Genomic DNA, 12,500 nt, shown 5'->3' with positions numbered 1-12,500 from the left:
TCCAACAGCACGGTTATAAACGTCGCACTGACGCGTCACACGTGAGCCTTCCTATCATTTGAACATCATCAACAACAAAAAACATCAATAATTAAATTCCATTATGAAGCAAAGGTTTCCTTCCATGTGTTCATCATTGACCTTCACTTATAAGGTCACGGTGGGAAGCCAAGCAGGTTGCAGCATCACATTCGTTCCATAAAAACACTGATGGTTACTCGGGGAATGTGCAAAGGTGCTATCACATGGACAGTCAAGTGTGAACCAGACCACCACGGAGGGAAGGGGGATTGGTGGGATGGTTAAACCTATATTACCATACATGGGTTTAATGTTAGGATTTCATCTTCTTCTTTTTTTAAAAGTAGCCACAAGTTCACATCTTGGCATTTTCTCTAATCAAACAAAATAAGTATAATCCAAATGTGAGAAAGAACAGAAACAGCATTGCTCTATTTGAAGTTAAAGGACATATAGTAAGTGACACATTTCAATGGTGTTAGCCCATAGGACAATGGTATTAAAAATAATTTTTAAAACACAAAACAACAACCACAGCAAATTCCACATGTGGTAAAGTTTGCAAATGTAAAAAATGGTCACATTAAGCATCAGAGATTCCCCAGGAGTGGGCATCTGGGTAACCGCAATCAAAGGCATCATTGGTGCTGAGCGTGGCAGCGAAGAGAGCAGCACGTGTGTCCTCTTCCCAAGGGTGCCTTAGTGAACCTACAGCCATGGAAGTATCGTCGTCAAACAAGGCCGCTGCCATTTCGGTCGCCAGGCCGTCAAAAGAAGGAGGGTTCCATTCGGGCGGGGGTGGTGGTGGTAGTGCTGTGTGATTACCATACGTCATAAAGTCTGATTCAACAGCCGTCGCAAAGCCTTCAAAGGTTCCACCACCGGAGCCACCTGTCCCAGGTAGAAACACATCACACAAAACTGATTGCCAGTCAAAGACACCCTTCAATACATCCTGCTCATTGCAGTCATCATTGCTAAAGGAAGTACCCGCCAACACCCCCACAGATGTATGACCTCCACAGGTCGATGGCGGTCCAGTCATTATCAAGGGCAGAGTGGGATTACATTGGGTTTCCCTGGGAGATGATCTGTCCAAGTTGTACTCGAGCACAGAACGCTGTGCGGCATTCAGGGGCATGGAGCCCAACGGGGAGAGGTGTCTCATGTTAATGCGGCGACGACGAAGGACTCCGTTGTTCAATACATCAGTGTATTGAGGATGAATCATCCAAAACCCTCCTTTTCCTGGTTCGTCCTTATTCCGTGGAACCTTCATGAAGCACTTGTTGAGAGACAGGTTGTGGCGAATAGAGTTCTGCAGAAAAAACAAAAATAAGTCAAACTAGAATGGCACTCGTAGAGGGCATAGTCTCGCCTAGCGTGTTCATTCTGAACAAAAATACCATCTTGAACTGGACAAGCTACTATTATGGCCCACTGCAATTATGGTTCACATACATATATCATTGCAACCCATCATGTCACATAGTTTCTTGGCATGGATTATGAATGTCATAAATTTAATTATATACTCACATCCGGTCATAGATCAGATATAAGAAGTTTCAGATTTTTGGGATAAAGATTTCAATTCAACCAATTATGACTGGAATACCACTTCATCGATGACGTCATCTATATCACCCTACATACCCCATGGGGAATTGAGGATCAGTGTGACCACTCCTCATTTTCATAAATGCCAAGGTGAGCCAATGAAAAAAGCCAAGAATTCACAACGTTTCAGAAAAGCGATGATAATAGAAAACCTATACGCCAAGAAAACCTATAGAAAACCAAGACGCCAAGGTGAACAATGAATAGCCAAGATCTTGTGAAAAAAGCCAAGGAGTGGTCACACTGTTGAAGATATATGCCAAGTTTCAATTTTTTTTCGTTGAGCGGTTTCAGAGAATAATGATGTCCAATTTATTTTCCTTCAATCTAATATGGCTGCCATACCATGTGACCTAAGACATCATAGTTAACAATAGAATATTCCACACAGGGAGTCCTTCCTTCCTATGTTTAAAGTTTTGCATCAATCGCAGAAGCGGCTGCAGAGAAAAACATTTTAAAGCAAACACACACACACACACACACACACAAACACACACACACACACACACACACACACACACACACACACACACACACACACACACACACACACACACACATACACACACACACACACACACACGCTGCAATAGTCTTGCATCCACTTCAGGGTGAGTAACTTGAACGGCATTCAGTAAAGCACATACCTTTGCCAGGTTGAACAGTTTATGTTTTGTAAGCCAGCCGGATCTGGATCCAGACCTGAATTAAAATCGAATCGGCTTGTACTTGTCAGCTCACCAACTCGTCCACAACTTTTGAGATATCATGATATATAGAGCTTTTGGCCCTATCGATCAATTTTAGAAACTTGGCCTATGTCAACATTTTTGACCTTAAAAACAATTGGTGGTTGAATTCATTGACCTGACATGAAAATCCTCTTCAAATTTCAAGTTAATCAGATGAAAATTGAGGATTTGAGAATTTTTGCCCTTTGTTGACCTCAAAAATAGTTGGTGCTTGAATTCAATGACCAAATGGGCACATCGTCTTCAAATTTGAAGTCAATCGGATGAAAATTGAGGATTTTAGAAAATTTGTCCTTTTTGACATTTTGCACTATGTTGACCTCAAACAAAGTTGCTGGTTGAATTCAGTGACCGGGTATGAAAAATCCTCTTCAAATTTGAAGTCAATCGGATGAAAATTGAGGATTTTAGAAAATTTGTCCTTTTTGACATTTTGCACTATGTTGACCTCAAACAAAGTTGCTGGTTGAATTCAGTGACCTGGTATGAAAAATCCTCTTCAAATTTGAAGTCAATCAGATGAAAATTGAGGATTTTAGAAAATTTGTCCTTTTTGACATTTTGCACTATGTTGACCTCAAACAAAGTTGCTGGTTGAATTCAGTGACCGGGTATGAAAAATCCTCTTCAAATTTGAAGTCAATCGGATGAAAATTGTGGATTTTAGAAAATTTGTCTTTTTTGACATTTTGCACTATGTTGACCTCAAACAAAGTTGCTGGTTGAATTCAGTGACCGGGTATGAAAAATCTTCTTCAAATTTGAAGTAAATCAGATGAAAATTGAGGATTTTAGAGATTTGAAAAGGTTGTTGACCTTTGGCCTTATGATGATCTTTTCACCTCAAAAATAGATAGGATTCTGTCAGACCATCATCTCCACCACTTGGCGAAGTTTCGTGAAGATTGGTTTAAAATTGTGACGTGTAGGCGACTAAATGTGAGCGGACAGACAAACAAACGGGGGCAATGAACAAACTGTACTTATCAAAAAATAACAAAAAACAATTTTGCCAAGTAATCAACAGGAAGAATGAAACATCAGACCAACCAATATATTTACGAATCTTCGATTTCACAATTAAGAAACAGCAAGACAGGAACGAAAACTAAACCTTCGTCCACCTTCGGTGGTGTAAATTTTCATTTCCATTTCAAGTTGATGCAAAAATTTATTTTCCAGTATCACCTTGAAAGTTGGGGTCTATGGGACAATTTTCGTCCGAATGGACACCGATCAGTCCCCATGAAGGGCATTGGGGATACCCGACTCCTCGTGTTATCAATACAACAACGTTGAGAGATGGGGCCAAAAAATTTAATAAAAAGTTTCAGTATTCCATCACGTCCAAGTATTGCTGAAAATTGTCTCAAATAACGTGTTATGTATGGATTTACTCTGACACCGTCAAAATGGCGGCTTCTCGTGGCAATGTACCGAATATAAAAGTCGTTACTCTCATCCCAAATCATTAAACACCTCATATGTTCAGATCGGATCATCGGTTCATAAGTTACAACAGTTTCGAGATGTCACATAGCCACCTGGGGGGGGGGGTATCCCCCCAGCCCCCCATTGCCCCTCCACGGGGGGCTTATCGTTGTCCACTCAGACGAAAATCGTTCTAGAGACCCCAACCTTCAAAACGATACCAGAAAGTAAACTTTTACATCAACGTGAAATGACAGAGTTCAGGAACCCCACGGGCAGAGAAAATAATTTATTACAGAACACGAACGTGTTTGTAATGAAATGACATTTAACTGAGCTTCGATACCCCAGGTAAATAGATTAGTTCATAGTTATCAACACATATGTTAGTTGACATTAACCAGTTAACTGTTTTAACCCTGAAAAGGGCAAAAAATTATAATTAAGGAAAAACAAACGGTGGACACAAGGAATAGCAATCTGCATGACCCCACGGAAAAACTACCTGTACGTCACAATACCTGTGCGTCCCGCCAAGTGGTGCAAGCATTGGGTGGAAAGAAAGACGGCTTATCGATAATAATCGAATTTCCTTCTAATCTCCATCAGAGCTCACGGCTCCACAACACAGGACTGTGGAGAGGTCGTCGACTTACCTATGAGCTGTCGAGGCAAGGTTCGATTCCCGACCGCACTACAAGCAAAAACTGTCCAAGTGGTGCTTCACTGGCAGGGCAGCGCATCGGATGCACGTTAAGCTGGATGTCCCGTCTGCTAACATTAGTTGGTCGAGGGTAAACATCCCACGGTGTCTTTTGATGAACAGTCGGCAAATTATCGCCGGCATCCTGGCCAAATTCCAAATTCCCGCCCAACTCCACAAGGGGGCACTGCATCAGCGACGCAACTGTGCTCCTGAGCATTGACACTTGGTGCAACACACGAGAGAAAAATATCTCAATATTAAACACTTCTGCCATAGCACCATATTTATAGCCATAGCACCCCATATATAGCTCGAGCATGCCATTTATAACGACAGCACTCCTTTTATAACCAAAGCACCCCATTTATAACCATAGCACCTCATTTATTTCCAGAACACGCCATTTATAGCCATAGCATGCCATTTATAACGATAGCACTCCTTTTATAACCAAAACACCCCATTTATAACCATAGCACCTCATTTATTGCCATAGCACCCCATTTATAGCCATAACACCCCATTTATAGCCATAGCACCCATTTATAGCCATATCACCCCATTTATAGCCATATCACCCCATTTATAGCCATAGCACCCATTTATAGCCAGAGCACCCCATTTATAGCCATATCACCCCATTTATAGCCATCCCACTCTATTTATAGCCATCCTACCCCATTTATAGCCATAGCACCCCATTTATAGCCATAGCACCCCATTTATAGCCATCCCACTCCATTTATAGCCATCCTATCCCATTTATAGCCATAGCACCCCATATATATATATATATATATATATATATATATATATATATATATATATATATATTGTTGCGGTATTCGCGCCCGCCGGCGTGCTGACGGCCACGTAACTCGAATCGCGGCACGTCGCCCACCGGACGGACAATCCAGTCGTGACCCTCTCGGACTAACGCCGGGAACCAGTCACGTGTGGACCTTTCGGTCTCACCGCGATCGAGCCAATCAGCCCCCGCGTGGGATAGGGTTGCTCGCCAAATTCGACCTACCTAAGTACCCACGCGGAGGGTAGACCGGGCGATCGCACCTCGCCGCAGGTCGACTTCGGACACGGGCCACTTAAGCGACCCGTTCCGTACTATCAGAATAACCGAGCGGTGTTATCGTCGACCTCGACGGTTCGATTAATTATCGGGCGTATTCAGCCCACTACCAACCCTTTACGTGAAGCAAGATGAGGATTCAATAGAGGAAAAGACAAGCGAAGCGGGAGAACAGTTCAACACAAAGCACATTTATTCGCGGCACACGGGAAGCACACATATTCAATTCCACCAAAAGCACACAGAAAAGACACAATGCAATTTACACAAAAAGCAAATGTAAAAGCGAAAACACAATGCAGAGCTAATACCGACTTCCGAGCACACGGCAACACTTATACAATTCTACCTCACAGACGGCGCCGACAACACATACCCAAAACCAAGGAAAAGAATACCCTCAAGGATGAGGCGGGCCTGAGGCCGAGACCGGGTCGCGCCTACCCGTCTGGTGATGAGACGCGGAGCGGCGATGGTGCCTCAACTCCGCGGGCCTCACGGACAGTCTCTGGTAGGGGGTGGGAAAGGGGCCCCCTTGGTCGCACTATCTCAGCGCGGGGGGAAACAGGAGGGGGTTGCTGATGCTCGGGGTATAGAGGATCTTTATTATCCCGCGACGAGCGTCTCCACCTCGGCCAGGTCGCGCTGTCGGCCTCCCTCGGGTGCAGCTCCCTGCACGACGCGAGCACCCCCTCGTCTGGTGTCGCCGCCTTTCCACAACTCCTTCCCCTCCGTTCCGACTCCAACGCACACGACGAGCAGCTCCACCGCCCGCGAAGTCTTGACTCTCTGTTTCCGACTCTCCTACTCTCCGCCTCTCGACTCTGGACTCTGGACTCTCCTACTCTCCGCCTCTCGACTCTTCTGACTGACGAACACGGTCCTTTTATCCGCCCCGTAACTTCGCCCTCTCATCTTTGACCCCCTCCCTTCGACCTTTCACCTCGCTCCCCATTGGCCCGAGAAAAAGTGGGCGTGAAGGCTTTTTGATCCACAAATTTGCATATATCGATCGCCCTGGAGGCGGGGCCAAATCGCCCCTCGCTCACCGATTGGACGGCAAAAAGTGGGCGTGTGTCGTTTTTGATCCGTTTTTGAAGCACAAAATCCGTGATTTTGTACACGCTGTTCGGCGCGCGCCCTGCACGAGTCCAACACCGGTACCCACAGGCGGCGCAAGAACGGTGGCGATGCGACGGCTGCGAGGTGTGACGTGAAGGTCGTGGCGGTTGTGGTGAAGCGGCGTTGTGGTTGGTGGTTGATGTTGTGGTTGTGGTGGTAATCATGGCGGTTGGTCCAAAATAAAGATAGTAAAAGAAAAACGGCTATCCTGAAGAGTCGCAGCACGTATAAATGACATGTATTCCCACTAGACAACGGGTTTGGGCCTAACTACACATGCACTTACCGAGATACCTCACCTAAGGGACCTGAATGGTGGTTTGCGAATTTGGTAACCACAACACTACCCCCTTCCCTTTTTACAGACTCGTCCCGAGTCGTCAAATTTTCGTGTGCCATCATGTGTAGTTTTCCCCTAGTACATTTTACCTACGGATCCCTGAGTGCGACATTCATGGTATTTGTGTCCCCAAAATTAATAACCTGAGGGCTGCGTAACTATCTAAACAAACTCACTCACACGGACGACTTAAATAAAATTGCCGGCGCTAGACAGACATGCCGGGGGCGCACTCATATGTACAGTACATCTTAACCTTAACTTACAAATTTTACACTAAACCATGGCCCAGGATCACTGAACTCTGCAAAAAGAAAGCAGTTAGCAGGGAGCCAGGCTGCCCGCATGCAGTCTCTGGCTCAAAACAATGCAGGTGACAGGGAACGTGGCTGGCTGCTCACACGCAGTCCAAGGCCTTCCTTTTTGAACTGAATGCACTGAACCACAACGGTGCATGGGCCGCACAAACGTAGTCTCCGTGCCAGCTCAAGTGGCACACGCAATGAGCACAACGAATGAATGGATGAATGGATGGACGCAAAACACGGTGCACGGGCTGCCACTGCAGGCCCGTGTTGTAGCTGCCAACAGGGCAGTTCTCGCAGCTTGCAAACTGTTGCTTTCTGATCCTGGTGCACATGGAAATGAACAGGGGGGGGGGCAAAGCAAAAATTGAACGGGGCTGGTGAACATGGGCAGTGGGCATGGCATGGCAAAGGTGAGCAGGCAAACACAGCCCGCAGAAGAAGGCCGCTGCAGGCAAACACAGCCGGCAGACGAACTGGCCGGCACAGGCCTCGAAGAAAAACAGCCAGCAGATGAACTGGCCGGCACAGGCCTTGCAGCAAAATAACAGCTGCCGATGAAGTTGGCCGGCACAGGCCTTGAAGAAAAAACAGCCAGCCGATGAAGCTGGCCAGCCTTTGCCGTTCAGTGGAGGGGGTGCGGTGGTGCTGGCCACTCGGAAGGCGGGCTCGGACCTACCTACCTGTCTCCCTCCCAACCTATCGCCTTTGCCTGTCACTGTACATACCCACTCCCTTAATTTGTCAAACCCCAATTTAGCCCCAACTTATTTTTTTGTTGTTTTTATTTTTACTCCCCCCACTATAAATCGTCCCCTAACCCCCTTTATCGTCCTTGTTCGGCTAACCTATTCTGTCACCTAGCCTACTCCCAACCCCTACGTTCCCTTCCCGGAGGGGAATAAGGGAGAGCTAACGTCCTGTGTCGAGGCCCAACGAAGCCTCAGAATGGCCTCCCCAGAGTTCGGCGATCTATAACCAAAGTGGGTCCAGCGGCCCACAACGACAGCGAGGGGAAAAGTGGGTCCAGCGGCCCACAACGACAGCGAGGGGATGGATGGTGCGGAGGGGTACACTTCCTAATCTACCCTATCCATTTAACTGCTAAACTACCCCGGGGCTTTCAACAAGCGCCTCTCGCTTAAACTATTGGTTCTAACAACCCAGATTCCCGTCGCCTGTGTTGGTGTCCTTACAATTTCGGGCCTCGCCCCCCAATTTTCTCTCCGTGCCCTCACACGGTCTCCTGGCTGGGACACGTGGCTCCCTTTGGCAGGCACGACCCTCTGCCGAATCTCCCGCTATGGCACCCCCGGGCACTACACTGCCTCCGAGCCTACCAGCTCCCTAACACCGGGGAGTGCCCCCCATGGCACCTCCCCTGAAACGCACACGTGGCAGGCCGGCCTCCCGGGCCCCTTTCCGAGGGTCACCCGTGCCCACAACACTGCCCACGCGGCTAATGGCGCCCGGGCCCCCGCACCAAGCAGGCGCACCCGTGCCCACTACTCTATCCCGGCCCCCCATGGGCCCATGGCCTACCGCGGCCGACTAGCCTGGTGCCCGGGGTACCCACTCAGCGATACTCACCTTTCGCAGCCACGCTCCCAAGCCCGTCAACAGGGCTCCTGCACCCCTCCAAATGGGTCTCGAGCCTACTTTCCCACCAACAACAAAACGACCTCCATTTTTCAATTTGACTAACCCAGCTAACTCACTCTACACTGACCCCGGGGTCCCTTGGGCGGGAGTCACTCCTCCCCCCAATCACTCATCGCACCATGCATTCCCCATTCGCTCCACTCACACAGACCCGCTGGCCTCACTCACTCAACATGTACACGTACTCGCCTCACAACTCTTCAACACACTCACCGCTGAACTCTGCCATCCTTCTAACTACCTCCCCTAACTAACTCGTGCTCCCACGTCGTCCCTTATACTACAGCACGTTCCTTTTAACCTACGTAGCTAAACTACGTCCCCTCTACACATCCACTGTCTGTCACTGTCTTCTAACTCAAAAAATCATTTTATTTCCCAACCTAAATCTGGCTACAATCCCTCTAACTAATCCATTCCACGGACTCCATGAGGACTTACCCCTGCCCCATGAAGTCGGTCTAGCTAAGCTAACCCTTCCCCCTAACTAGTTTCCATCCTGTGCCCAGGTCAAGGGGGTCTTCCACCCCTTGCCCAGGAATCCTGTGCACCCGAAAGTGAGGCTTGCTTTTTTTTTTTTCATGCGCATCACCAGCGCGGCAACTCGCGCACTTTGCACCTGCCCGTGACGTCATGCAGCTGCACGTGTTCCTCGTCCCTCCTTGGACGGTGCCATCCGGCCGGGATACCCCTCCTGCCGGATTCCAACCACACGTGCAGCCATGACGTCACCGTGCGCAAAAAAAAACACAAGCCCCACGTCTCGAGGGGTTCCCCACGCGAACACATGTGCTTTGCCCGTTGGAGCTTAAAACACACGATCGCGTGGAGAACCCATCCGGTCCAAATCCATTTACCTGCCTAAACTTTGTCCGTCCGCGGGATCGGCAAATCCACCGCGTGCGTTTCCGGACCGGGACTTCACTCTCGCAAGCGAGCACGTGGCGGTCTCGTGCGTTGCACAGCACGAACCTCGTGCTCACTGCTGGGTGAACCCGGCACGGTCCTCGAAACAACTACAGCCGCTACTCGGCTTTCTTTCTTCTCATGTCGCCTTCGTCGTCGCCATTCAACCCACGCACACCTGCGTGTTACGACGCACACAGTCCACTCCATCACATTCACACCGGGAGACGCGGCTGCGTGCTCCCGCATGCCAACCGACATCTCCCTCACATACCGCTCTCTCACACACACACGGTCTCCCTTGCATAACCCATACCACTCACACGTGGTGCTCCATTCACTCGTGCCTCACTCACACACGCGGGGGCACTCAACCGCGGTGCCTCATCCACACACCGTGCCTCACTCACACACGCGAGGGCACTCACCCGCGGTGCCTCATTCACACACACGGCGACACTCACACACGGTTCCTCACCCACACACGGCGTGCTGGGAAGCACGTACTCTGGCACCATCGCCACAACACCACTCACACACGGGGTCGCTTCCACACACGGGGACGCACTCACACCTTGCACCACACACACAGGGACAACCACACTGGGGATTCGTGTCCCCACAAGAGTCTCCGGGGCTTCTATACCCCCCAAGCTCTCCGTGCACCCGTCCACAGCACTCCTCCTCTCAACCTCGCAAAGCACGACCGAACTCACCTGGTCGTGACTCGCCTCAAGGGGGCATACTCCCTCCCCTCGTTCCTGGAGGAGGCCATCCCGCTGCTCGCACCGGGTCCCTACACGCTCCGCGAGCTCACCCCCATTATCCTCCACTACCTCCGTGTGTGTGTGCGTCACTTACCCCGTCTTCATCGTGCAGTCTTCCCTCTATTTTTTCTGTCTCCCGTGTCTCTATACATTTTATTCTTTCTGTCGTCGTCACCTCGTGTCTCGTCTCAACTATTATTTCCTTTGTCACGGCCTTCATGCCCGCCTGCAGGCATCGGCCCATGTTCTGCGTCTCACCCCGGAGCTTTTTCATTTCTTCCTTCATGTTTGTTTCCATTCCGTTCATTTGTTGTGTATTCGCATCCAATTTTTGTGTATTCGCATCCATCGTCGTTTTCACTCCTTTCATTTCGTTTGTCATTGCCGCCAGCATGGCGCATAGCTGGGCCATGTCGGGTGCGCTTGAGTGAGCCGTTTCGGCAGGGGTTGGGGAAGGGTCTTGGTGGAGAGGGGGGGGAGGTGTCATACACCGCGGCCGCTGCCGCACCCACCTCGGGCCCTGGGTTCAGTTGGGCGAGTCCGTGTTCCTGCACAATCAACATTTCCTGCACGGGGATTCCATCCTGGACCATGGACTCTACCTTACTACACATATACATTTCTAATACCCCCGGCTCCCGCTCGCCTTGAGACGCCATCTTGCTTCTCGTGAAGGGTTAATTAAGCTCGCTCGTAATTTGGAGGGAATCGGGGGTCGCTTCTCTCACCCCTGGACCGATTCCCGTGAATTTCGCTGGAGACAGGAGAGCCTGTTTTCCTGTTCTCCGATACCAGTGCCGCGAGGAGGGCGATGAATTTGTATCGCACGACCTGACACCAGTGTTGCGGTATTCGCGCCCGCCGGCGTGCTGACGGCCACGTAACTCGAATCGCGGCACGTCGCCCACCGGACGGACAATCCAGTCGTGACCCTCTCGGACTAACGCCGGGAACCAGTCACGGGTGGACCTTTCGGTCTCACCGCGATCGAGCCAATCAGCCCCCGCGTGGGATAGGGTTGCTCGCCAAATTCGACCTACCTAAGTACCCACGCGGAGGGTAGACCGGACGATCGCACCTCGCCGCAGGTCGACTTCGGACACGGGCCACTTAAGCGACCCGTTCCGTACTATCAGAATAACCGAGCGGTGTTATCGTCGACCTCGACGGTTCGATTAATTATCGGGCGTATTCAGCCCACTACCAACCCTTTACGTGAAGCAAGATGAGGATTCAATAGAGGAAAAGACAAGCGAAGCGGGAGAACAGTTCAACACAAAGCACATTTATTCGCGGCACACGGGAAGCACACATATTCAATTCCACCAAAAGCACACAGAAAAGACACAATGCAATTTACACAAAAAGCAAATGTAAAAGCGAAAACACAATGCAGAGCTAATACCGACTACCGAGCACACGGCAACACTTATACAATTCTACCTCACAGACGGCGCCGACAACACATACCCAAAACCAAGGAAAAGAATACCCTCAAGGATGAGGCGGGCCTGAGGCCGAGACCGGGTCGCGCCTACCCGTCTGGTGATGAGACGCGGAGCGGCGATGGTGCCTCAACTCCGCGGGCCTCGCGGACAGTCTCTGGTAGGGGGTGGGAAAGGGGCCCCCTTGGTCGCACTATCTCAGCGCGGGGGGAAACAGGAGGGGCTTCCTGATGCTCGGGGTATAGAGGATCTTTATTATCCCGCGACGAGCGTCTCCACCTCGGCCAGGTCGCGCTGTCGGCCTCCCTCGGGTGCAGCTCCCTGCACGACGCG

The 12,500-nt window shown here is 49.9% G+C and overlaps 1 protein-coding gene across 1 annotated transcript in view; it reads right to left on the bottom strand.

Annotated features, from left to right (window-relative positions):
* The window catches only part of LOC147034433 (forkhead box protein J1-like), a 96,420-nt gene that overhangs the window by 1,019 nt on the left and 82,901 nt on the right, over positions 1 to 12,500 (bottom strand). Inside the window, exon 6 of the mRNA XM_085883075.1 lies at positions 1 to 1,339. This exon is cut by the window's left edge and continues 1,019 nt beyond it. Coding sequence (XP_085739201.1) covers positions 605 to 1,339 — 735 coding nt within the window. The 3' untranslated portion in view covers positions 1 to 604. The remainder of the gene's footprint in view (positions 1,340 to 12,500) is intronic.

The sequence above is a fragment of the Eptatretus burgeri genome, chromosome 1 (assembly GCF_056783735.1).
Source record: "Eptatretus burgeri isolate ZD-2024b chromosome 1, Ebu_testis_v1, whole genome shotgun sequence".
Lineage (NCBI taxonomy): Eukaryota > Metazoa > Chordata > Myxini > Myxiniformes > Myxinidae > Eptatretus > Eptatretus burgeri.
This window is presented reverse-complemented; position numbering and strand designations above follow the sequence as displayed.